Source organism: Melanotaenia boesemani, chromosome 11, assembly GCF_017639745.1.
Source record: "Melanotaenia boesemani isolate fMelBoe1 chromosome 11, fMelBoe1.pri, whole genome shotgun sequence".
In the NCBI taxonomy this organism is placed as follows: Eukaryota; Metazoa; Chordata; class Actinopteri; order Atheriniformes; family Melanotaeniidae; genus Melanotaenia; species Melanotaenia boesemani.
The window spans coordinates 34,291,390-34,316,027 of NC_055692.1; the positions used below are offsets into that span (position 1 = coordinate 34,291,390).

Consider the following 24,638-nt stretch of genomic DNA (forward strand, 5'->3'; position numbering starts at 1 on the left):
GCTATCCAACCTGGAATAAACAAATACATGGACTAGTTTTCTGCTTCACTCTGAGACAAGGTGGTCCTCATTTTGGGAACATTGTGTAGCTGGAAGGAGGCAGTGCTGGAAAACTGTTTTATATGTGACTTTGTTTACATGGGCTATAAGAAGTCATGTAAACAAGATTCCCATCGCATTAACCTCAAGATGGTAATAATCAGTAATGAAAGAGGCTTTGTGGAGTACATCAGTACTAAGTCCTGGAGTTTCCACCACATCCTACAACACACACTGCTGCTTTAGACCAGAACTGGCAACTATGGAGCCTTTAGTTGCCAGGTCTGCTTATTATAAGTGAAATGGTGATTGTGACTTGTTTTGGGAGACCTGAGCAAAACTCAGTGAACTGAAACAATGTTGAACAGAAGAGCTACCAGAGCACATCCACAACCATGAGAGAGACTGAAAGGACCATCCAGAGAACCATTAGTACACACTGTTAACAGATTTATTATTCCTAGTCAGGCTGAGTAGAATTTAATGCTTTCATGGGTTAATGGGGGGAGGGGGGCGGGGTTACAAGAAAAAAAGACAAAAAACACATTCTTCTCTGATCATATAAATATTTAATTCCAGCTTTTTTATATCCACATGCAAGCTAAACATGGTGGTGACGTATTACACATAGCCTGAAAACAGTTTGTATCAAAGGTCGCTAGCCAAGCTACGTACTCATCATCATCAGAGGAAGAATAACCAGCTGGGACTTTGTTTAGCCTGCAGCATGAATGAAAGGAAAGCAGAGTAATGCAATAATAAAGAAAACAAACAAATAAAAGGACAACAACATGACAACTGAAGCTTTTCTGATTTTCCTTTGTCTATCATTTTGTTCCACAAGCTCAGCAAGTTCAGATAAAACAGTCTTCATATTGTTAACAGTCCCAGTAGGTGCTGTAGACATTCACTGAATCTCCAGTCTGGCCCGGTAGTCTGGCCATGCAGTCGGGCCAATTACCTGCACGTTTACCAGTATGGAGACAAATGATCATCCTGCATTTGTATTACATGATATGAATTATGTATCTGAGTATGATATAATACAGAGGAGAGCAGCTGTGCACGTCTAGTTTTCTACATATCATTCTGGGGAGGATGACTGCTTCAGGACAGGAAAAGCAGAGAAAACCCATTCCATTCCATTCCCAAGTCTTCCATAACTTACAGCTACATTTAGTTAAATTCACTGAAGTAACAGATTACTGAAACCAGATTGCATCACCCACAGACTGGACTGATTGTGTTCATGTGATGTCATATCCACCTTATTAATTATCCATACCAGGAAGTGGTGGTCAGCCAGGAAGTGGTGGTCAGCCAGCTGGTTGTAAACCAGAGTGTGGTGATGTTTGTACTGGTTCTGGTTTTTCTAATGGATGAGATCCTGAAACTGATAGGGGCTTCTTCAAGGTTCCTCCTGAAGTCATAAAAAGGGAGATCCATCCAAGGATTAATGAAAAGACATAGAGAAAAGTGTCTTGTGAACCTTTGGTTGGGACCAGAAGGAGCCGAGTCAAAAATACCAAGAGTCGTACTTCCAGCAGAAACAATGCAGGAATTTTCAAGAAGGGTTTTAATCCAACTGATTTCACCATCCACACACCAGGAAGTTCTAGACTTCCATGTTTCCATCTGCTTGGCCGTGTAGAAGCTGGTCTGAAGACCCAGATAGTTCCAGATATCAGGAACCGAACTGATGGGGATTTCTCTGATTCAAAGCTTAAGGTATCTAGAGCTGAACTTACATCTAAACTGAGGAAATCCTTAGACGTCATCTTAACAGAAACTTCTGGTCTGGTGCAGCTGATGATGATGAGTTTATTTAATCAGTGAATTGAAGATCTAGAGGTAGGCCAGATCTTTTTATGATCTCTTTCACGTGTTTCACTTTATAAGAGTCAGATTCCATAATCAAGGTTTTTCTGTAGTAGTGAAGATATTTCTGGATCAGTATTTACAGTACTTTGGATGTAAAGTCTCTGCTGATCCAAACTTTCTTTTCTCCACTGAGCTTCCTGATCTTCACATGTTGTCAGGGAAGTCTCAGAAAAAAAAACTGTTACATGAAAACTTTTGGTTTTTTTCTGCTTTTCCCTACAAAACTACAATTCTGTTATAAGATCTGAAGAAAAGAAGTTTGGACTTAGAGGGGAGCACATGTCTGATGCAGCTCTTTCCACTTGGGTAGGAACCTTGAAGACACAGTAGGAGATGAGGAAACACAGCTGAGTGCTTGGACAAAACGAGGAAAGATCTACATCTGCTGCAGAACCATGGAAACAAGCCTTTAGTCTCACTTACCAAAGATGGGTTAACATGCTTCAGATGACTTGAAATCATATTTTACCTTGAATGCATATCCACTCATCTTCAGTTCATGCATAGAGGAACAACACTGGGAACTAAAAGGCTACAGAACGTACAGGTGCAGATCAGGTGCTGCATGGAGGCATGCTCAGGAAATATTAAAACGTTTGTTCTAAAATAATACTGGGATAAAACCAATGTTTAGTGGACAGCAGACACGTTTGGTCTCTGCTTTGGATCTGCTCTACGTCTCTGTCCTGATGGAAAATAAAACCGAAGAGAATGTGGCTGCAGAACGAGAGACACTCATCCCAGATTCAGTCCTGCTGCAAGCCTCGTTCCTCCTCTTCCTCCTCCTCTTAATGCTGCTCTCAAAGAAGTGAGAACAGCCATGTGTGTGTAGAGTGTGTGTCTGTAAACTGATGTGGAAACACACACAGCATTCAGAGTGTGAACCATGTGAATGTCTAGGTTTACTAGTGGAATCTCTGTAGGTAGAGGGCAGAGTCATCAAACAGCGGGTTCTTCACCTCCATCTCCCCAGTCTGAAAATCAACACAGTACACATTTATTAGACAGGAGGACATGGTGTCTTTTTGAAAACAACATACAGTTATTCTGTATCATAATCTTTATTATTACGATAATATTTAAGGATGTGGAAGATCTTTGAAGATTGATGAACCCAGTACTGACTTCCAGAAACAACTCACCTTACTCAAGTTTTTATTCCTGCTAAAAGGAGCTCTTTAGCAACCAATAATGTAATAACTTGCCAATAATATAATCATACCTAAAGGCAAACAGCACAAAAACTGGTAAAAAGTATTTATTTATATTTACACTATCAGCTGCAGTTATAACATTTTAAAGAATGTTTCATGCTAGTCCAATTAACCAGTCAGTAGCATAATAACTTATTACTTTACTGACTCAAAGATTTTATTAGATTATTATTTGCTAGAGGCTCGTATGTTGTCTACCCAGTGTGGCTCTGATGTGAAATGTGTGTGTGTGTTAGAAAAGTCTACAAATGAGCAAGTGTAACTGTCTTTTAAGCAACATATATATATATATATATATATATATATATATATATATATATATAAATAAAATATATCCATGAGGCTCATTAGTTTCTTTAAAAACAGTTTTTGTTTGGTCTTTTTGAGATGAGTCATGTATTTTACTTTTAAACCGTGAATATTTTAATCAAAGCCTAAAAGTTCAAGAATTTTTTTCCCTTTACATATATCTACTTTTTGTATATAGCCAAGTCGCTTGTTTTGGGCTTGTTTTCATCAAGCTGGTTACTTACACAGCAGGTTTCACCTAGTCAGGTCACTCAAAATCGGTAACTCATGACATCATTGTAACCAATAATAAAATGAAAAATACTTTGTTTTATTGTTAACCATGTTTGGGCTCTCATGTATTTTATTACTCAGCAGGTAGATAAGAAAGTGTCTGAATTAAAACTGGTCTGTTTGCGTTTATGGGGCGGCTGCACAGCTAGGTGAACTAAATGCATTGCATTCTGCTATAAAACCAGATATTTTCCTCGTCTTTCTGCCTGGTCTTTTTGCTCCTGAAGCAACATTTTTGCTGCTCTGGTCTGTTGCCTCCACAGTCTGTGAAATCTGTGTGGCTTGTTTCAGGATCCTCAGGAAGTACAGTCTCTGCTGGGATCGTTTGACTATTGCAGAGGTGTTCTTATTCCAGTTCAGGTCCTGCAAGATTTGCAGTCAAAGGAATTTAATGTTATCCACTCTCTCCACTGTGCAGCAGCTGATGCTGAGGGGAGTGTGCTCAGGTTGTGACCTCCAGAAGTCGATCTCCTTTGTTTTGTCCAAATTGAGTAGCAGGTTGTTCTCTCTGCACCAGCCCTGTACATGTTCAACTCCGTCCCTGTACATTGAGTCATAGTTTCCATGGATGAGTCCCACCACTGTGGTGTCACTGGCGGACTTGATAATCTGGATCCCCTCATGTGTGGCTGCGCAATTGTGTGTTAGCAGTGTAAACAACAGTGGACTGAGCACACAGCCTTGAGGAGATCCAGTGCTCAGTGTGATGAAGTTGGAAATGTTCTTTCTGACCTGGACTGACCGGGGTCTCTTGGTCAGAAAGTCCAGGACCCAGAGACATGTGGTGGTGTCTAGGCCAAGTAGTAGGAGTTTCTCCTTTAGTTTCTGTGGGACATTGGTGTTAAACGTGGAGCTGAAACTAATATACAAGATTCAAGTGTAGGTGCCTTTACTGTCCAGGTGGGTGATGACTGAGTGCAGTGTGGTGGACATTGCATCTTCTGTGGCGCGGTTGGGACGGTTAGCAAATTGAAGGGGGTCCAGCGATGCAGGGAGGCTGGCTTGGATGTGTGTGTTGACAAGCCGTTCAAAACACTTCATCACAATTGGTGTCAGAGTGACAGGGCATAGTCATTCAGACAGGCTTTAACTGACTGCTTTTTCACTGGAACAATGGTGGATGTTTTGAAGGATCTGGGGTCCCTGGCCTGACTGACAGATGTTGAAAATGTCAGTCAGTACATCTGCTAGCTCTCCAGCACAGTCCCTGAGAACACAACCTGGGATGTAGTGCAGATGTGCTGCTTGCGTTGGTTGACCCTAGTAAGGGGCCTCTTAAGTTGGCCTGACAGATGGAGGAGAAGGACCAGCCATCTTTCTGATTGTCAGGTTCTGATGGAAAAATCTTGTAGAGTAATTATTGATGATATTGTGATAGATCTGTGAGAGACACAGCTAGTGAAGAATGATTGTGATCATAACTGTTTTCACAGAACACTGCTATCTTTAGTGCCCTGGGAGTGAATACAGTTGTAAAATACATCTAAGGACTATTGCCTTCTTCTGTGGCCAGTCAATGTGAACCTCATTCCAGGGGTCCAGCACCAGAGGAAGAGAGAAACTGTTCCCAGGGGGGTTGGGCTATATAAACCATGTGACCTGAGCTACAACCCAGTCTGTCTGTCAATCTGAGTTACCAAACTTTGTGTGAACTCCTGCGATTGCAGTAAATAGCTGTTTCTTCTCCCCGATCTGAGAGTCTGTCTTTCATTGAGGTTTTTTCCTAACAGGTTTGTTGCATCAAACCTTGCAAAGAAGTTGTTGAGCCTGTCCGGAAGAGAAGTGTTGCATCATCAACCCCCTGCTTAATCTTGTAGTCCGTTAGCGCTTGGACTTCCTGCCACATCCGTCTGGTGTTTCCTGTGCCACAGAGGTGTCCCTGGATTTTCACTGTGTGGGGGTGTTTTGCTGCCTTGGCCCCTTTTTGAGAGCACAGACCTGGCTGAGGGAGAGCAGTCCTGTGTCCTGTCCTAAAGGCCTTTAGGAGTGATTGCAGGTAAAATGGCTAACATTTCACAATAAGTAACTCTGCCAACTGAGAGCAGTGTTTGGAGGCTTCGTTGATATAAATGCACAGGCCCTCGCCTTGGCTCTGACCGTAGCTAGCCGCCTCTCTGTCCGCCTGGAAAAATGTCATTCCCTCCAGCTGTATGTCTGGGATGTGGTTGTGTAGCCATGTTTCTATGAAAGCGAGTGCACAGCGGCCTTTCCACTCTCTGTGGGTTTCTCTCATCACAGGTAGCTCATCTAGCTTGTTGTCAAAGGGAGGACAGTAGGCGCGACGGTACTGTTGGTCTAGGGGGTTGGCCTTAAGCCTAGCATGGATCCCGCCTCTCTTCCCCCTCCTTCAGTTGCGGTCGCACCACCTGCACGTCCTCCTCTCTTGGGCAGCTGCCAACGCAGACTTCATTGCCCTGATATTCAGCAAAGTTTCTTGGCTGTAAGTTTTGCGAAATGAACATCTGGGAACAGCAAAACGCTCAAAACTTTCATTCTTGCTGTCTTCAGGAGGGGCTGCTGCGTCCATGCACGCCGCCATCTTGACAAGTTCCAGTAGAAAACATTTGGGGCATCAGGAAAGCAAAAATCCAGCAACAAAGGTCCAGGACTATTAAGAAGCTAAAATCCTGCATCTTACCAGAATGGGACAACATTCCTCACGTAAAACTCCAGCAACTGGTCTCCTCACGTCCCAGATGTTTACAGACATCTTAGAAGAAGAGGGGATGCTACACCATGCTGAACCTGGATGTGTCGCTGCCATCAGACTCAAAATGAGCTAATATTTTACATGAAATGGTAAAATGTCTCAGTTTCAACATCTGTTATGTTGTTTATGTTCTACTGGGGATAAAATATGGGTTGATGAGATTTATAAAATCATTGTATTCTGGTTTCATTTCATTTTACACAGAGTCCCAACCCTCTGGGAACTTATTATAAGCTGTTGAGTAAAATCAAGTAAAACAATTTAAATAATTGCATTTCTGTAAAAAAATCTACAGTAGCCCAAAAGGAACAAACCAAACTCTAGCTAGACCAACCAGAGAGGTGTTTGCATTCTCCATGACCATTGGAGGTGTGAAGCTGCCAAATGCCACTACATCATGAAAATCTTTGTTTTCATGCATATCAAGTGATGTGTGGTTCCAGTCATTCCTCTGGTTCAGCAGCATTGTGGCATTGTTTACTTTCCATGAATAATCTGATAATACTCCTGTGTTTACTCACCGGAGCAAGTCCAGGACACTCATAAACGGTGAAGTCTCCATCCTCGTTCTCCTCATCTGTTGATGCTCCTGAGTCTGGAACTTTTGGCTCATCCCTGCGTCTGCAAACACACCGACAGAGTCATTCATCCATCAGCAAGTATAACACAGATTGAATGAGGCGGGGAGCAAGAAGCCATAAGAGACGAGGAAACAAGACAGACAGACCAGGACAAGCATCTGACCCAGGATGTGACTCACTTCTCCAGGGAGAGCATCTGCTGCTTCTGGTGCTGGTAGTGGTACATCTGGGCACTGTGGGCCAGCTTCCTGTCCCCAGGCTGGAACACATGAAGAAAGGGAGGGGGTACGTGAGCAGAATCAGAGATTTCAAGACATCATGATATGATCATGATATGATCCTTTCTCTAATGTGTCTCCATCAAACTAAAGACCCGCCTCCTGAACTGCAGAGGCTGAAGATTCGGTTCTCCCTAACAGAAGACAACTCTTCTCGTTCATTTTAAAGAAGCATCAATAATTCATCAACCTCCCAAGTGGCTGGTTGTTTGTGTGTCTACCCACTGAACCGGATTTTAAGCTGTATTTGGAGATTAGTGGGTGTTTGTTAAGAGCACTGATTGTTTCAACTAGAGATCAATGAGGTTCAGCAGTGATGTGGCAAGAAGGATGCATCATTATCTGAGGATGTTACTGAGCCCTGATAGCTAACAGCTGGCTTGAGATGGAAGATCATGTACAAGAAAAATCTGTGATGTATTTCCAAGGTTGAGGAATAAAATAGCTCCTGAAGAAGCCACAGCAGCTGTCTGTTGAGCAGCATTACATACTATTACCACTGAGACCCACACATGGATAGTGGAAGGCCTGAAACGCTACAACATCAACAGGATATGAAAACTCTAATCAACTGGGAGCTGTGCACATGTAAATGCTGTCAAAAGATATTATGTGACATGTTATCCCTGAGCAGACTTGCACAAACTGGCCATTCGTCTGATAAAAGTCACTTACAGGACTGCAGAGGTTTTGGGCTCTCATCAGTCCGTATGCAGGGTAGTCCACCTTCTGAGTTAGATGGACACCTTTCTGCAGTCTGAGACAAAAAATAAAAAGAGAGGAAAGCAGAAAGCATTTTTACATCTGACAGAAATAAGAAGGTTAAAATGAACATGACGATGAGAAGAAGGAAATCCAAAGCAGATTATTAATGTTTAGATAGCAGACAAGGAATACAAGGAGAAAATGATAAAACCTGCAGAAAACTCAACAACACAGGTTTTAAAACTAAAAATCATTATTTAGGTCATTAGAATATCTCAGTTTTCCTTCCTAGCTCTGGCCCTGATGAAGGTTTTCCTCCCAGGCTAAAGTTCTGATTTGATGTAATCTGTCCAACTATTCATAAAACAGTATAATATCCATAGCAGGGATCTCAAACTCTGGTCTCTGAGGGCCACGGTCCTGCTGCTTTAAAATCTTTCCTGCACCTGAATCAGATTAATGGGTCATTGTTCCGAATGTGACAAGCTGTTGGATTCATCTGATTTAAACCAGGTGTGGAGGATCCTGTGGTTAAAGGAAACCTTGTTCTAAATACATATTGTCTCATCTTTCCTGTTTTGGAGATGTTTCCTCAGGCCCCAATATTTTTCTAAAATTTTACAGATCACAAGGAAATGCCCGTAAGATTAGACAGAAAAACCGATGTGGCTCTAACTGACAGTGGTCCAATCATCCAGTCATTGTTCAACATAAAAATACTGCAGGTTGTAAAATGAAGAGAAATAGAGTGTGGAGAGGGAGGAAATATCTTACCTGATCCAGCAGGCTCCTGCTACCATCAACACCAGCGAACCCACCATGATGAAGACACTGCTCATGACTGAGAAGATATAGAAACAGACCATGAGGACGATGAGGAGGAGTAAACGCTGTGTAGGTCTGCATTTGTAAGATGACAACATCATCATCTCTGGCTGAAAACTGCGTCTGATATCCCAGTTCATCAGGCTGGGACCGATCAGACTGAAAGCAACATTGAGTATAGCAGAACAAACCAACAGCAACAGAAAAGCTCTATGTGAACCTCCCCAAAGTAAATTCCAGGTCAGTCCCGAGATTTCAGCATCCACAGATCACAAAGACCATCATTTAACTAATCTGACCTAGATGTTCCACATTTAAAGTCCTTAGAGAGATGTTCATAAGATTCATTTCTGTCTGTGACAGTTTTTGTCTAATTATCAATAAATGACGTCTTTATTCTGAACATTTCTGACTTTAGAAATGTGCTTCCCAGAATCCTGCCACAAGAACATCAACCTGATTCCTCCTGCATCCTTTTTCTGGACTGTGTCACATAGATCTTCATCAGCCTCATACTGACACCCTGTTCCCACCATGTCCCGCTTGGTGTGGACTCTGGTGTTTCCATGGTAACTAATGTTATTCTGATTAACAGTCTGAGGTCGTGGATGATGGCATACTTACTGATGAACACGTGGTCGTTAGAGGGGTAGGGGAGGATAATGGGATCTCTGAGCAGAGCAGTGGTGTGGTTACTGGCGGTTGGGGGAGCTGTACTGGCTGGGTGCTCTGTCAAAGATTCAGGGCTGGGTTCAAGCTGCTTGGATATGACATCCTGAGAGGGTGGAGCTAGAATGAAGAGGAGTAGTTTGGAGGTATTATGTCAGCAGAGACATTCCAGACAACGTGGGTCACATGGTGGCCTGTTCATACCTGATACCCCGGTTCTCTGTTTGCTGATGATGGCGGACAGGAAATCGATCTCCTCATCTAGCTCAGGGTAACTAGCCCCCTTACCTGGAATAAAACACAACCAGAATCATTCCTGTAACTAAAAACTTTCCTTCAAGGACTCTTTGTACACACCTCATTAGCAGCATCACACCAGACAGATGAACAAGTGCAGAGCACTAGGAGGAAGGTTCATTCATGAAATTATTTTTCATATTGGTGAGAAAAACTAAATTGTTCTGCTAGTCCTTCAGCATTTGGTGTAAGATCATAACTTACCACACCACCCTACTGTTGGTACTCAGTCACATGACCTCTATGGGTTCACAACTTCCTGTCAAGAAAGTGTTGGTGGTGGGTGGCTCTGGGTCCGGCCCTGTCGGGGGCTGTGGGGGCCAGCGGTTGGGGTCGCCTTGTGGCGGGGTGTGAGGCCACTGGTGGTGCCTGGGTCGGTGGGCATCGGTCCTGGGCCAAACAGCTGGACTATTCCTGGGCGGGCTGGGCAGGGGTTCTGGGCTCTGGTGCCTGGGGGTGGTCCCCCCTCCCTCCGAGGTGGTGGGGTCTGTATGTGCCGGGGGTCCGGGCCTGCCCGGATGTGCTGCCATGGTGTGGGTTGGTGCATGTCCTGGTTTCTGGTTGCTGCCCTGGGACCCAGGGTGTATGGCCCGGGGGCAGGAGAGGTGTAGGGGTTTGAAAGGGGGCTGAGTGGGATTCGGGGATGTTTGCATGTTGTGTGTGTCTATGCTTTGATTGATGTTTGTGTTGGTGTGGGGGTATGTTTGTGTGTGTGCGTATGCATGTGCTAGGATAAGTGGGAGTGTGCAAGATCATAGGTGAGTAGGTGGGGTGGGGAGGGATGACATGACCCTGTGGGGGGGGGGACCTGGGGGTGGTGCGCCGTGGATCTGGGCTCTTCCGCTATTCTTCTTCCGCTCCTCTCCTTCCCCCCTGGGTGTCTGGTGGGTGGGTGTCTTCTGAGGTCGGTGGCAGCTCGTTGGCTGCAGTCGCTGCATGGCCTGGTCGTGAGGGGTGGCTACCTCAGGCCTGTCTTGCCCTGGGGGGCCTCCTGGGGAACGGGGGTGCCTTGTGCTGCTAGCATCTCACCATCCGGAGGGCGGTTCTCTTCCCTTTGGACTTACATCCCCGGACCCCTCTTCTTCCCCGCTCTCTCTATCTCTCTTACATACACACATAGACACACACACATACACACACACATAGGGATTTGGGAGGCGTGCACGTCATGCGGGGTGTAGCCGGGGGGGGCACCCATGTGGCTTCCTTAGCTGCACCCTGTGGCAGCTCGCCTCTCAGTTTTAATGGTAAATGGTAAATGGTCCGTATTTATATAGCGCTTTACTGTACCTGGGATGATACCCAAAGCACTTAGACATCAAAACACCAACACAAGACACAAACAACTTCTGGGGGGCGTGTCATATGGTGCATGGAGGGCGGGACTACTAACACGACCTTGCTCTCAGCACAATATGGTCACTGCCCCCCAGTTTTACTTGCAAAAAACACACTCACCACAAACAGTCATGAGCGGGGAGGAAGAGGAGGACAATGGGAACACCTCACTCCCCTCTTCCCCGGGGCGCCGCCGGGGGCGGGCAGGGGGAGGTGGTTGCCCTGGGGGCCGGAAACCGGGGCGGCTGCGCTGATGGGGGGCTGCTGATCTTGGGGGATGCCCGGCCAGCCGCATCTGGGTGGGAGGTGATGGGGGGTGGCTGGGGATGGCAGTGGGGGCCGGATCTGGGGCTCGCTGTTCTCTGGTCCGCTGGGGATGTCTCCCACAGGGCATGGCAGGAGGGAGGGGGGGCTGGGGAGTTATATTGGGAGGGTTGTATGCTGTGTGAGTGTTTATACTGTGTGGGTGGGGGTGAGGAGGTGTGTGTGTGTTAGGATGAGCGGGAGTGTGCAAGGATATAGGTGTGTGCATATATTTCTGTGTGTGCACTTATGGGGGGGAGGGGGCTGGGCGGGCCTGGGGATGGTGTGCCGTGGGTCTGGGCTCTGCCGCTGTCCTCCTCTCCATCCAATCATTCCCTGTTAGGCATGTGGGGGGTGGGTACCTTCTGTGGTTGGTGGCGGCTCATTGGCTGCGGTCCCTGTATGGCCCAGTCGTGGGGGGCAGCCTCTCCTGGCCTGTCTTGCCCTGGGAGACGTCCCGGGGAGCGAGGTGCCCAATGCCACTAGAGTCTCAACATCCAGAGGGGAGTTTGCTTCCCTCTGACATCCTCAGACCCCTCTTATTTCCCACTCTCGCTGTCTCACACACACACACACACACACACACACACGTAGGGATTTGGAAGGCATGCATGTCACGCGGGGTGGAGCGTAGGGGGCCATTCAGTGGTCTCCTCGGATGCCCCCTGTGGCGACTCGCCTCTCAGTTTTAATTGCACTTAGACACCAAAACACAAGCAACACAACACACAAACAACACCTGGGGGGCGTGTCATGCGGTGCATGTCGGGCGGGGCCACTTAGGTGGCCTGGCTCCTGGCACATTGCAGTCACTGCCCCTCAATTTTAATTGCAAACAACACCCACTACATAAACAGTCAGGAGTGGGGAGGGAGAGGGTAATGGCTGGGACCCGGGGTGACTGCGCTAGTGGGCTGCTGGCTCTGTGGTCAGGTGTGGGTCCTGGGGGGGAATGCTGTGCTATTGCTTGGGGCTCACTGTCTTCTGGGGTGTCCCCCACGGGGCATGGTGGGTGGGTTATGTGTGATGTGACTGTGTGATAGTGAGTGCTTGTGGGTAAGACACAGGGGAGAGTGTGAGTGTGGGGTTATATTGGGTGCAGATTGGAGTAGGTGGAGGGTGGGGGGAGGGGGTTGATGGCGCCATGGTTCCCGGGGTGTACAGCTGGAACATTGGGGTGTGTGCTGGCCTACACAGGGTGGTTGTTTGGGGGGGGGGGGGCTAGTTCTCCTAGGCATGGTGCGGGCCCTCTGCCTTTGGGGGGTTGGGGCGCCCGCCTCTGGGGCCCTGGGCCCTTCACTTGGGCTGCCCTGGGGCCGGCGGCCGCCCAAATTTTGGCCCACTGGGACCTGTGCCCCAGGACCCGTGGGGGGGCTCTTGCTGGGGCTCTCCTCTGCCACCCTTCGGGTGGGGCTGGAGTCGTCTTCGTGGTGGGGTAGCTTGGGTTGGTGCCCCTGGTCTGCCTCTGACCTCCCACACAGAAGCGTGGTCGCATTTGCTCACTCACCACTCTTCATCACTGATCACTCCTTATTCCTCATCCTTTGCATGCTGACACAGTCACTGAGTTGTCCAGTGGGTTTATATACTAAGAGATAATTCTTTTTATTTTTCCTGTGAGTTAGTATTTGGTCGCTGCTATGCTACTTTCATGATATGTCTTTTTGATTTGGTTATTATTTAAAAACTCTTAATGACTAGCAGCTCTGTTTTTCTTTTTTTTTTTTTGTTTTTTGTAAAAGTTGTAGGAAATTTTCTGGTGTGTTCACAAGTGTATCAGTTTGTTGTCTGGTGATGGTGTGGATTGAAGGGTTGTTTCCTTCTTTCTGATGTTTTTGTCTCCTTTCTTCTTTCCCTTTTACATCTTTTTGCTGTCTTCCTTCTTTTTCTGTCCCCTCCGGTCAGGTCCAGCAAGATTACATAGATTCCATGATCAAAACAAATAAATAAATAAATGGATCAGATTATCAAGAGGAGCCTTATACCCATAGGCCTCCCCTTGGCAGAGCAAATTTGTTCAGCACGATACAGCAACCAGATTATCATTTTTCTTGCTATGATGCTGGACAGGACAGGTTAAAAAAAAAAAAAAGAAAGTGTTGGTCAACCAAGGCAGAGTCAGCGCTGATGTTCAGGAAGATGTGAGACGTCATCTGAATGTTTCCACAGTTTAGATGTGAGTTCAGCTCTAGATTCTTTAAAAAGCAGATCTATGTAATGTCACAGATCCTTCTACGTTATCCAGGACAGATTTCTGTTCCTGATATCTGGAACCATCTGCTGCTTCAGACCAGCTTCTACACGGCCATGCAGATGGAAACTTGGAAAATCTTGGAAGTCTAAAAGTTCCTGGTGTGTGGATGGTGGAAGCAGTTGGATTAAGACCCTTCATGAAAAATCCTGCCTTGTTTCTGCTCCTGGAAGTACAACTCTTGGTGTTTTTATAGCGTTGTTGCTACATGTGTTTGGTAGAAACAAACCATGGGGATCATAATAGGGATGAGCATGAGGACCACCGTGAGAATGGACTCCTACCTTTACTGGACTGAGGATGAGAACGTCTCTTCTTGAGGACACAGTGTCCATGGGAGTTTTCCACCAGTGGGCTCAGACAGGGACCACAGTGGGAACTTCCCGGCCGGCAGAAGTGTCGTCCTGCTCGCGCGCAGTCCAGACTGCGAGGGCAGAGATGAGATCCTGCAGAGGAGAGCAGATCAAGACCTGAGAGCTGAGGTCCATCCTACCATCACTACGGTAGCTCAGAGGTCAGTTTCAGTTCAGTTTCTGTCACTGTATCCTACACACTTTCATTTAGCAGCATTAACACATCAACCCAAATTATATAAGTTTGCAATTCCAGGAAAAGTTCTCCACCTCTTCCTCTGGGTGGGGCATTAAAACCTGTTTTTAAAGCTATTTCTCTCAGTGGGATTAAAATAATCACTAATGAGTGGTGGATTAAAACGTTATCTATGTGCTATCACAAAACAGAGTCACAGTCAATGAGTCCAACCTGGACTGAAATAAGCAACCAAACCAGAAGACTCCTGTAAACTATGAGAAAATTTGGCTTTGCTAATTTTAACTTTCTAACTTTTTTAAATATTGCTGTTCAGACCCAGAGTTCAGACACCCCAGAGGTCCACCTGGACATGAAAACCTACTTGTTGTACTCATGTTAGTTTTGTATTTGCATATATACTGGTGTCTGCAGAGGGCTGTGCACACGCCCCCTGCTTGTCACCATGCTGGTTCGTGAGTGGACACACTGAAGATATTTAGGTATCTGGACTTACTTTAAGAGCAGGAATCTACTCAGTGGTTATAACCTTTTCTTTAACAAAACAAAACATTCAAAGACTGGTAAATCAGCAATGAGTGATCCAAGATAACACCATTATTTGTCACATTTGCAACATAAAAAGATCACTATCAGTACTACAGTATGTTGCTAGGAGACCTCCATTTAGACCTGGATATTATGATGAGGCCACTTTCTGTCACATTTCCCCACAATCAGATAGCTTAAACTGACAGTCCAACTGGAAAGTCGTGGATCAATTTCCTGCTTCCCCTGACTCCATGCCTAAGTGTCCTTGGACAAGACACTAAACCCCACGTTGCCTCCTGATGTGCCTGTCGGGGCATTAATGTGTGTGTAGAAAGCACTTTCTATATAACAATATAAGTGTTGTATGAGTGTGTGAATGTGACATGTAGTGTAAAAGTGCTTTGAGAAGTCAACTTGTGACTAGAAAGGTGCTATTTAAGTACAGTCAATTAACCATTTACAGTAATATCCAATCAGGAGCAGCCAAAGATTTATTTTAGATTTTAAAGACGTCATTATTTTCTCAAACTGAAGATGTGTTGCAGAGCAAAAAGATGGAAACAGAATTATTTACTTCCAGTAATGCCGCAGTAACACATCCACCATGTTCTTGCGAGTGTAAACAAAATGAATCTAGTTTGTTTTCTCTAGTTTTCAGTTCAAATCTAATCTGAATTCATCCTTCTCCTCCAGCAAGATAGAAACAGAAAACGGGGTTCATCACCTAAAACCATAAGAACAGATTGTCCTCTGTTTAAAGACATGTGAGCCTGACCCAGGCTGAACAAGGCCAAACCAGACCAGGCTGAACCAGGCCAAACCAGACCAGGCTTAACCAGACCAAATCAGACCAGGCTAAATCACCCTGAACCAGGCCAAACCAGACAAGGCTGAACCAGACCAGGCTGAACAAGCTGAACCGGGCTGAAAAAAAAAACAGAACCAGACCAAACCAGGTTGAACCAAGCTCAATGAGGCTGACCTAGCCTTCAGTATTAACCCTCCTTTTTATAATAATCTCCCGTCTCTGCGGGAGCCTTGACACTGGTTGCCATGACAGCTGCCATGGCAACAGAGGGGGAGTGACATCATTGGAGGGGGTGAGTCACTGCAGGAATACAGGGGTGATGAAGGAGGTTTGTCTAAGAGAGAGGCAGAGGACTGGAAGAAGAAGCTCATTTATGATTTGTCATGCAGAGATGTGGCTGTTCAACATGAAACCATGATGTCTGTTTTATTTTGAACACAACTGAAGCTGCGCAGCTATCGGACACAATGTGGCCTCATACCTGGGCTTCAACATGACTGGCTAATCTATGCAAAACTTTACAGCTGGTCATGAAGAGAACAGTTTCTCTGAGACAGAGAGGGACACCAGAGGTACTGTGGTTGAGATGAAGCCTTGAATTTCTATTAGATTCAGAACAATATCCAAACAATCTCAGTCCAATGAAAGCACAGAGACCTCTTCTACTACCACCACTCTGAGAAAAAACAGACAAAAGAGGAGTAAACCTGGAGACAAACGTCGTATTTGACCTTGTCATTTGGTTTTGGAATGTTTTTCTTCCTCTCATATAATCGGTAAATAGCTGGAAGGTGTTTTCAGCTGGAAGCAGGAAAAGAAAAGAAAGTCAACTTTATATCACTCTCTGAACCAAATGATTTCAATACATTCAAATACAGCAGACCAGCTTTATCAAGGCTGTTTGAGAAAAGGCTAAGAGATGGATAATCAGCTGTATTTCGATACAGAGAACAACTCTGAGCTCTAATAACATTTTATCGGCATCATATGTGCGTTCTCATCATGTCACAGTTTCCTAGCAACCTGTTGTCCTGACTTTAAGTAAAAAAGGAAAAATGATCTGTTCATAAAAGCTCCCGAAAAGCTTCAACAGTTGCAGAAATCTTATAGTAAATATCTAGATTAGGTGTGGACAATACAGCCAAAAGAAATCACAATATTTTAATTATAATAAATTTTCAAAAATATTTTGTTAACAGCATCACAGATGATATTGAGTTCTTTTACCAAACAATTAGAATTAGTGACGGACTCAGTAAGATCCTTCCACTGTTTGCTTGACGAAGTAAATAAAGCCTCTGCAATTTCGTGCTGGTCTAGTTTCATTTCTATGTATATATGTGTATATATATATATATATATACACATATATACACACATCTGTGCTGTCCTTCAGTCCAGCCCCTCTCTAGCTATTGGTAGGACTTGTTCATATCTGCCACTTCGCTATCTGTCGGTGGTACATCCTGTGCAGGGGTTTGTCCTCCCTCCTCCTTTTCATTCTGCTCCAGGTTCCATTGCCTGAGACATTCACTCAGTGCTTCATCCCTTGGGGCCATCTTCCTGATGTATTCATGGAGTTTGGATGATTCATCTTGGATAGTGGCCCTGATGCTCATTAGTCCTCGCCCTCCTCCTTTGCTCTTGGTGTATAGTCTCTGGACACTGGCTTTTGGGTGGAACCCTCCATGCACTGTGAACAGCTTCTGTTTTTAACGTCTGTGGTCTGAACTTCCTCCTTTGGTCAGCTTATTATGCCAGCAGGGTATCTGATTACTGGCAGGGAAGAGCTGTTAATTGCCTGGATCTTGTTCTTGCCATTGAGATGACATCTCAGGACTTACTTGTTGCAGAAATATGGCTGTGGCAGCTTTTCTTGTGGCTTCTTCATGGTTGCCATTTGCTTGTGATATGCCGGGTATTTGTAGCTCTCCTCAGCATCAGCTATTCTGCCCTCTGTATGGACCACCTTCCCTCTCTTTGTTACCATTCGGCCACATTTCTCCAGTCTCAGTTCTGATGTCTCTGCTGTAGATCCTGGTGGTGTGGATCAGTGAGTCAATGTCTCACTCTTAGCGTATAACTTGATGTCATCCATGCAGAGGAGGTGACTGATGGTGGATCCATTCCTGAGTCGGCAGCCATAGCCTGTCTTGTTTCTTAACTGGCTAAGAAGGCTCAGGCCTTTGCAGAACAGCAGCAGGGACAGAGCATCTCCTCGGTATATACCACATTTGATGGAGACTTGTGCAGTTAGCTCGAAGTTGGCCTCAAGGGTGGTCTGTCACTACCTCATTGAGTTTGTACTGAAGGCTATTACAGTGTTGTTGATCTTGTACAGCTTCAGGCATTCCAGGATCCATGTATGTGGCATTGAGTCATAGGCTTTCTGATAATCAATCCAGGCAGTGCACCGGTTTGCCTTGTCTGTTTATGCAGTCTCAGGTGACAGTTCTATCACCCAGCAGCTGGTACTTCTACCAATTCCTTTTTGTATCTCTGTCATGTATTGATCCAAGTGCCCACTTATCTTAGCTTCTATGATGCCTGACAAGAACTTCCATGTTGGGGAGAGACAGGTTATCAGCCAGGTCAGGTTTTTTCTGGGGATATTTCAGTATCAGGACTGATGTCCCTTGGTCAGCCGTTCAGTGTGGGTCCTATCCTTCAGCAGTTGTTTCATTTGTGCCGCTAGGAGCTCATAGAGTGAAGTTAGCATCTTTAACCAGTAGGTGTGGATCATGTCTGGGCCAGGTGCTGTCCAGTTCTTCATTCCTGAGAGTCTTTGTTGGATGTCTAGTACAGTGATGTGGGGCTAGGCGATTAATTGAATTTTAATCACAATTACGATCTGGGTTTTCAACGATCATAAAAATGAAATGATCTTATTATTTTTGTCCTTCACAGTTTCCTCTTGTGCTGTTTTCAGTTTCAAATTGAAAGCCACTGGCATTGCAGCGCTCTGCTGCAGACTCCTCCCACTGCTGCAGACTCCTCCCACTGCTGCAGACTCCTCCCACAGCCCCAACTGCTTTAGTTTTATTCAGTGCCAGTTACAAACACCTCGCCAGTTAAGGGCTGGACACACGGAGGCAACGTCGCTCCTTCTCCATCATTTTCTATGGAACTTATGCGATGAGGTGAAAATCGCTGCCCTCCTCCAGCCAAGCGACAGGTGACATTCGTGCATGTGAAATGTTGCGCTTGTTCACGTAGACGTGCACACAGGGGCTTGCAACACGACACAAGAAAACAGAAAAATGTTAAATTTTTGTGAATCACGACTAAATAATCCACCAGCTCCCAGAGACACAGAGAGACAAACGTTATAAACAAACAGAATATTTTTTTTAGTTAACACAGTGAACAACTCGGGATTTAAGGTACTCATCACCACTTTGGACAAACGACATCACTGCCATCTCGTCTTCATGTTAGTGGAGTGTCTCTCCTGCCCTGGATGATGATGGTGGTGAGGGTGTTGTGAAGGACATGGCTACAGTCCAATGTTTTGCCACCGCTACGGATCAAGCCGCACCATGGAGCCGTATATGATGCGGATTTCAACGTGAAAACAAATTGTCTCCAGACTCACTTTTTCCAGAGCAGAGCAGAACAGAGCTGCTGGTCTGAGACAAACAATAGCTACGTGGACCTGGTGGAAAGAAACTCGTCTGTATTACCACAGCTTCAAATGTCACACTGTCACACATTTTTCTCATAATCAAGCAGCCCTACCATGATGGTTGCTGGACTTTGTTCAGGGAGGGTGCTGTGGCCCACTCTTAGGTCTTTTCCACTGTGCTTCACTGTTATGTGATGCCTCCTTCTCCCATATGTTTTTCCAGTATTCCAGTCTCCAGCTTTGGTGGGTTAGTGTGTGTAGTATTACCCTGCCACTGGGAGTACACTTTAGCTGGGTTAGTGGAGAACAGCCAGTTTATTTTCCTGGCCTCTGTTTCTCTTGTGGACCTCCTCAGTCTTTCAGCCAAAGCTCGGAGTCTTTGCTTATGTTAGTTCACCTGGTTTAATTAGCAGATTATCTTCCTGTTTACCTGTTTCCTATTAGTTCCTCGTTGTATTTATACCCCTTGGTTTCAGTTTTTCCAGGCCAGTCCACTTCATGTATTGCTATATTCATGCCACGTTTAATTCTTGATGCCTTCTGTCATCCTTGTAGTCTAGTTTGTTTGTTTATTTATTTATTTTATTAATTTGTTTTATTAAAACCTTGTTCCTGTACCGGCCTGCCTCCTCCCACCTCCTCTGCCTGCATTTGGGTCCTTACCTCAACCTTCCAGGCCTCGTTCCTGACAGCTTGGCAGTTTCTAGAGCCTCAGGTATGGACACCTGGCTGCACCCCTTCTGTGGTTGTACCCTTCTGGAGTTCTGACAGTTGACAAAGTTCTCTCTGAGTTGCCTTGATTTTGGCTTCCAACCTCCTCCATTTTGCCTCCTTCTTGCCCTTCATATTGTTAGTCAAGCATCTCCAGCATCACTGTTGCTGTGCTGTATATCAAATCATTGGTTATAGTTTTAGTAGGGATTGTTCTTAGTGCTGCATTCACATCAATTAGAAGACTTTCTGGTGGTACCATTCTTGCTATTCAGTGTCGGGGTTAACAGGCTCTCATCTTAGCCATGATCTTATCCCTTAGGTCAATTACTTGCTCATCCTTGGGCTTGGTACCCAACAATGGGGGGGGGGGGGTTGATGTTAACTCCCCCTTTTGACTCAACATCCTGGCTCCCCCTTGACGTAGCATTGGCATGTCGTATCCTTTCAATTTCTATCTGTGATAACAGTTGCTGTTTATTGGAACACTGAGCTACAAGTGGTTTTGATGTCAGTGTAGAATGTTAGTACCAAAGTGTCCATATATTGCTTTTTTTTAAGTTGGATTTTTTGGTTTGCTTTATAGAAAACAATCAAGTATGAAATACATCCCTTACAGAGAAACAAGATGTTGGCTTGTGAATTCTTTGTATTGTGTTAAATAGTTTTGAATCACATCATGAATGGAATCGAATGGCATTGTATAAAATCAAATCTGTAAATAATTAATAAATCGCATTGTGAACAGGGGTAAATCATATCACACTGTATTGGGAAGAGGCTTCACTGTATCATTAATGTATCGTGTCACTGGCAGTGTGTCCAGATGCTTATCGAATCAGCATCAGTGGTGGCAACTTAAACCCCTACCAGGTAAATGGCTGTCCTTTCTCGTTCAGGTCCTAATGGAGGGTTTCCATCCTTCCTGGTCCAGATTGAGGTTTTCCTTCCTGGATCTGATGGAGGTTTTCCTCTCCACCATCTCCTTGTGGCGCTCAGGGTGGATGACTGAATCAAAGAGATTTGATCCAATCCGTTGCTTTCCTTAGCTAGATAATTATTTTGTGAATGGGTTTATATAGAAACATTATAAACTAGATTCATGCTGAATCAATTTGATTGAGTTGGATTACAATTAAACTGGACTGTGTCTTGGTCTTGGCTCTTCCCGTTAAATCAGCAGGGGTTTCTGAAGGCTCCAGTTTTGCTGCCACAGTGGAAATAAAACCAAAATGACAATCTGTTGATTGATTGATATGAAGCAGCATTTGATTTCAACTTTTAAACCTCCCTGGTCAACCACCAGCACTTCAGATATATTCAGGGTTTCCCACATAATGTCAGCGGCCTGCAGCACTTCAGTTCATCCCTCGTTATCTCAAGCATGACTCCACCTCTTCGTAATGTACAGGCTGTAGTTGCAGAGCAGAGATTTAGAAAATTGTAGACATTTTCTTTCTTTCTTTCTTTCTTTCTGTCTGTCTTTCTTTCTTTCTTTCTTTCTTTCTTTCTGTGGCAGTGTTTTAACTGCTCTCTTCTGATGTTATATGTTTCCTTCATGAGACTACAGATGGAAATTAACAACCTGGTAAATCAAGTATATTTATGACAATATTGTAGGCTCGTTAATATACATTCTTCCATTCTGATAAACAATTAAATAAAATAAGACTTGACATAAATATGTCCATGTGATTGCCTTTCCAGGTTGAGTTTATTTAACCAAACAAACATGGCGGCTGACTGACCGCAGTCCGGTCAGTTGTTGGTAAAATCAACATGAAGCAAATTAAGACCTGGTAAATTATGGAATTGTGTGTTTTTTAATCTAATAACATAAATAATTGATCAATTAATTTAGCTCAGGTTCACTTTCACCTCCTAGTGTAGCACAGTTCCTTGTCAGACATTAATTTACTCATTCGTAGGACTACTTTACTAACACGGTAGGTAATACTGCAAGATTTGATACAGATGGGATACCAAGTACACAAAGGGCTAGTATCGGCGATACTGATACTATTTAATAGAGCTGTCAAGTTGATGCGTTATTGCTGAGAGATTGATCTGAAGAATAAAAGCTTTCATTTTTTTATTACACATTAACACATGAACAACAAAGTTATTACTCATTCCATAAACATCTGGATTTGGTCTTATCTCTGCGAGAGACGCTGATTTTGCCCATGTAGGTGCCTTGTCACAGCGGTGACCCAAATCCACCCAAAAGCACTTTATTTATGAAGATTCTGACAGTTTCAAATCGATGTTATCACTGTAGAATCGACTGATACAGATACCAATGTTGGTATCAATATTATCAATATCCTGATCGATCCGTCTTTTTACCAACCCCTAGGCCAACTTTAGTAAGTAAGTGTATCTCATTCAGGACGGACCGTATGTAATCCTGCTCTGTTTGGTTCATAATCCAGCTTGGTTCTGTCTAACTGAAAACCTTCCATCAGGTACTGGAGCCACATCACAAGTCCACACCTGATCTTCAATGAGATTAACTTTATTCATCCAGAAGGAAAGACAAATTGCTCTGCAGTGGACAATAATTCTCTCTGATGTGTCAAAACTGTAAAACCGAATGAAAACCTCAAAGTTTAAAGCACAGATCTTTCATATGGACCCAGGAGATGGCGGACATCCCTGCAGAGGTTAAACCAGCACTGAGTAAAGATTATACAAGGAGGTCCAAGAACACTATGAACACAGAGTCCTGCAGCTCATTGTGACCCCATGTGTGCCTGCATCAGAACATCCACCACTGACAACAGGACAGGTTCAAGCATCTTATAAACTGAGGATGTCCTCACAGAAAATGTCCTCATGTGGCTCTAAGTGTGTGTAATGTGATGCTGGACAGTGACCCACGTCAGTGATGGGGGGTGGGGGTGGCTGACAACAGGAATGTGTTCCTGACAGCAGCCAGATGGAGGGAATTCTTCCTCGCCACAGATAACTGAGGCCACGGCATCTAGCAGCAGGTCCACACTCCAAAAAACACGTCTGTTTCCCTGCTAATAGGATTTCTGCTCAACCTGCCAGATGCCAGCATTCACGTCAGCGAGTGAAACCGTCACCGTGGCAATTCACTCACTTCCTGTTGTTACTCTTTATTATAAAACTAAATGTTCCTATGACGACCTGCAGGTACACAGCAGACTATAATTTCCTGTCCTCCCCTTCACATGTTTACAGCTTTCCATCTAACAATCAGAGACTCAGATTATTTTATTATTAAGTTGATAAATGACTTAAATTAAGTTTATGATTATTAAAACTTTAAGGACTTTATCTGCTGCTTAATCTCGTCTTTTGGGCTTTTCATTTAATTCTATTAGTGGAATATCAGTAGAGTCAGGGAGGATTAGTTGCCATGCAACTCCTGCTTTCCTTCACCCAGCACCAGGTTATCCACAGGAAATCTGCAGCTTTTCAGTCTTTGTTCAAAAATACATCAATAATTCTGTCAGTGACTATAAATAATAGTGATTTATTACTTCAATGATCTAAAACAGAAAAGTTCCTTCTTCATTCACAGGTCTAATCAGTCTGATGACAAACCATTACCATTTACTGAATAAACTCAGGAGGTAAATATTACAGTGAGAAACATCTTCAGGAATTAGCTGAGGATAAAAACACTGGAGGAGCCTCCAGCTGGCTCAGAGCATCGGGCCCCAGCGGGAGGCCCCAGGGGGCGGCGCCAGGCGACAACCGCTTATCTGGGTATCAGTATACCGGCCTGGGCACCAGTACAGGGCGATAACAGACTGCAGCTTACCTGTCAGGCAGGAGCTGAGCGCCAGCAGGGCCGCAAACAGCGCAGCCTGGCCGAGCAGCGGAGCCCACATCGTTGACTGAGCTCCGGCGGCGGAGGTAGAGGAAGAAGCGGCGGTGGAGGGGAGTCGGTCCTGATCATCCCCCCATCCCCTGGTGCTCAGGGAGGAGAGACGTTACAAACACACCAGCAAACAGGAAGAAAACAGAGCCGATGAAGAGGCAGCAGCGGGAATCGGAGCTCAGCTGACCGACCACGGAGATGCGCAGCCCGATGGGGGAGGAGGCTAATCTAGACTCATCCTCCGCTGCAGCTGAGCTGGGGGAGCCACGTAAGACTGTGACGTCAGGACGCTGCGCGTCCTCACGCTGACTGAAGGTGAGGGGAGGAGGAGAGAGGAGGACCAGCAAGGAGCCGAGAGGATTGTCGACATGCCAACAGGCTGTCAAGCAAAAGCTGGTGGCACCAAGAAGTGTTTATATGTTTTCAGTACTATCTGAAAATAATGACCAAGTATTTTTCCACGTTTTCTACAAATTTTTAAGTTAGTCCATTATTTTCGAAGGACGACAAAGTTTCCCATTTTTGCTTCTATAAACTAAACTGTATGTAATCGAAATGTAATCGTAAAGGGTCATTATGCTTCAGCAACTAGTTTAACAACGATGTTCAACGTTCAATGTTTTCTGTTTAAAGGAAAATAGTAAACAATGAAGTAGAGCTAGTAGAAAAAGCTACAAGACAACATCTAAGTTGCATTTGAGGAATTTAATGCAAAGAAACCTTTATAAAATAACATATTCTTAAAAGTATCCTATATAATATTGTGATAACAGGGCGATGAATACTGGTTGAAGGGGCAGCCTAAGAAAATTTCCTGTGGCCCAGGCGACCGTCAATCTATCCATCTGTCTGCTGCTGACTTGTTTTTACTAGAATTTCCGTCTT

General features: G+C 44.7%; 1 protein-coding gene across 1 annotated transcript; it reads right to left on the minus strand.

The window, feature by feature from the left end:
- Positions 1-593: 593 nt before the first annotated feature.
- Positions 594-24,016, minus strand: npdc1b (neural proliferation, differentiation and control, 1b). The gene is made up of 9 exons (XM_041998822.1): positions 23,694-24,016; positions 13,958-14,119; positions 9,689-9,772; positions 9,440-9,604; positions 8,765-8,831; positions 7,961-8,042; positions 7,187-7,266; positions 6,948-7,047; positions 594-2,894 (listed from the first exon to the last, which is right to left on the minus strand). The coding sequence occupies exons 1-9, from the start codon at positions 23,761-23,763 to the stop codon at positions 2,826-2,828; spliced, it is 879 nt and encodes a 292-aa protein (XP_041854756.1). The 5' UTR covers positions 23,764-24,016; the 3' UTR covers positions 594-2,825.
- Between the last annotated feature and the right edge of the window lie 622 nt (positions 24,017-24,638).

What these genes read in the sequence shown, in the direction of transcription:
- npdc1b (XM_041998822.1), bottom strand. Translation starts at nt 23,763, where the DNA reads ATGTGGGCTCCGCTGCTCGGCCAGGCTGCGCTGTTTGCGGCCCTGCTG. An exon ending in GCTCAGCTCCTGCCTGACAG is followed by an intron (nt 14,120 to 23,693) that starts GTAAGCTGCAGT and finishes TCTCCTCTGCAG; the next exon opens with GATCTCATCTCTGCCCTCGC. An exon ending in TCATCCTCAGTCCAGTAAAG is followed by an intron (nt 9,773 to 13,957) that starts GTAGGAGTCCAT and finishes GTTTTATTCCAG; the next exon opens with GTAAGGGGGCTAGTTACCCT.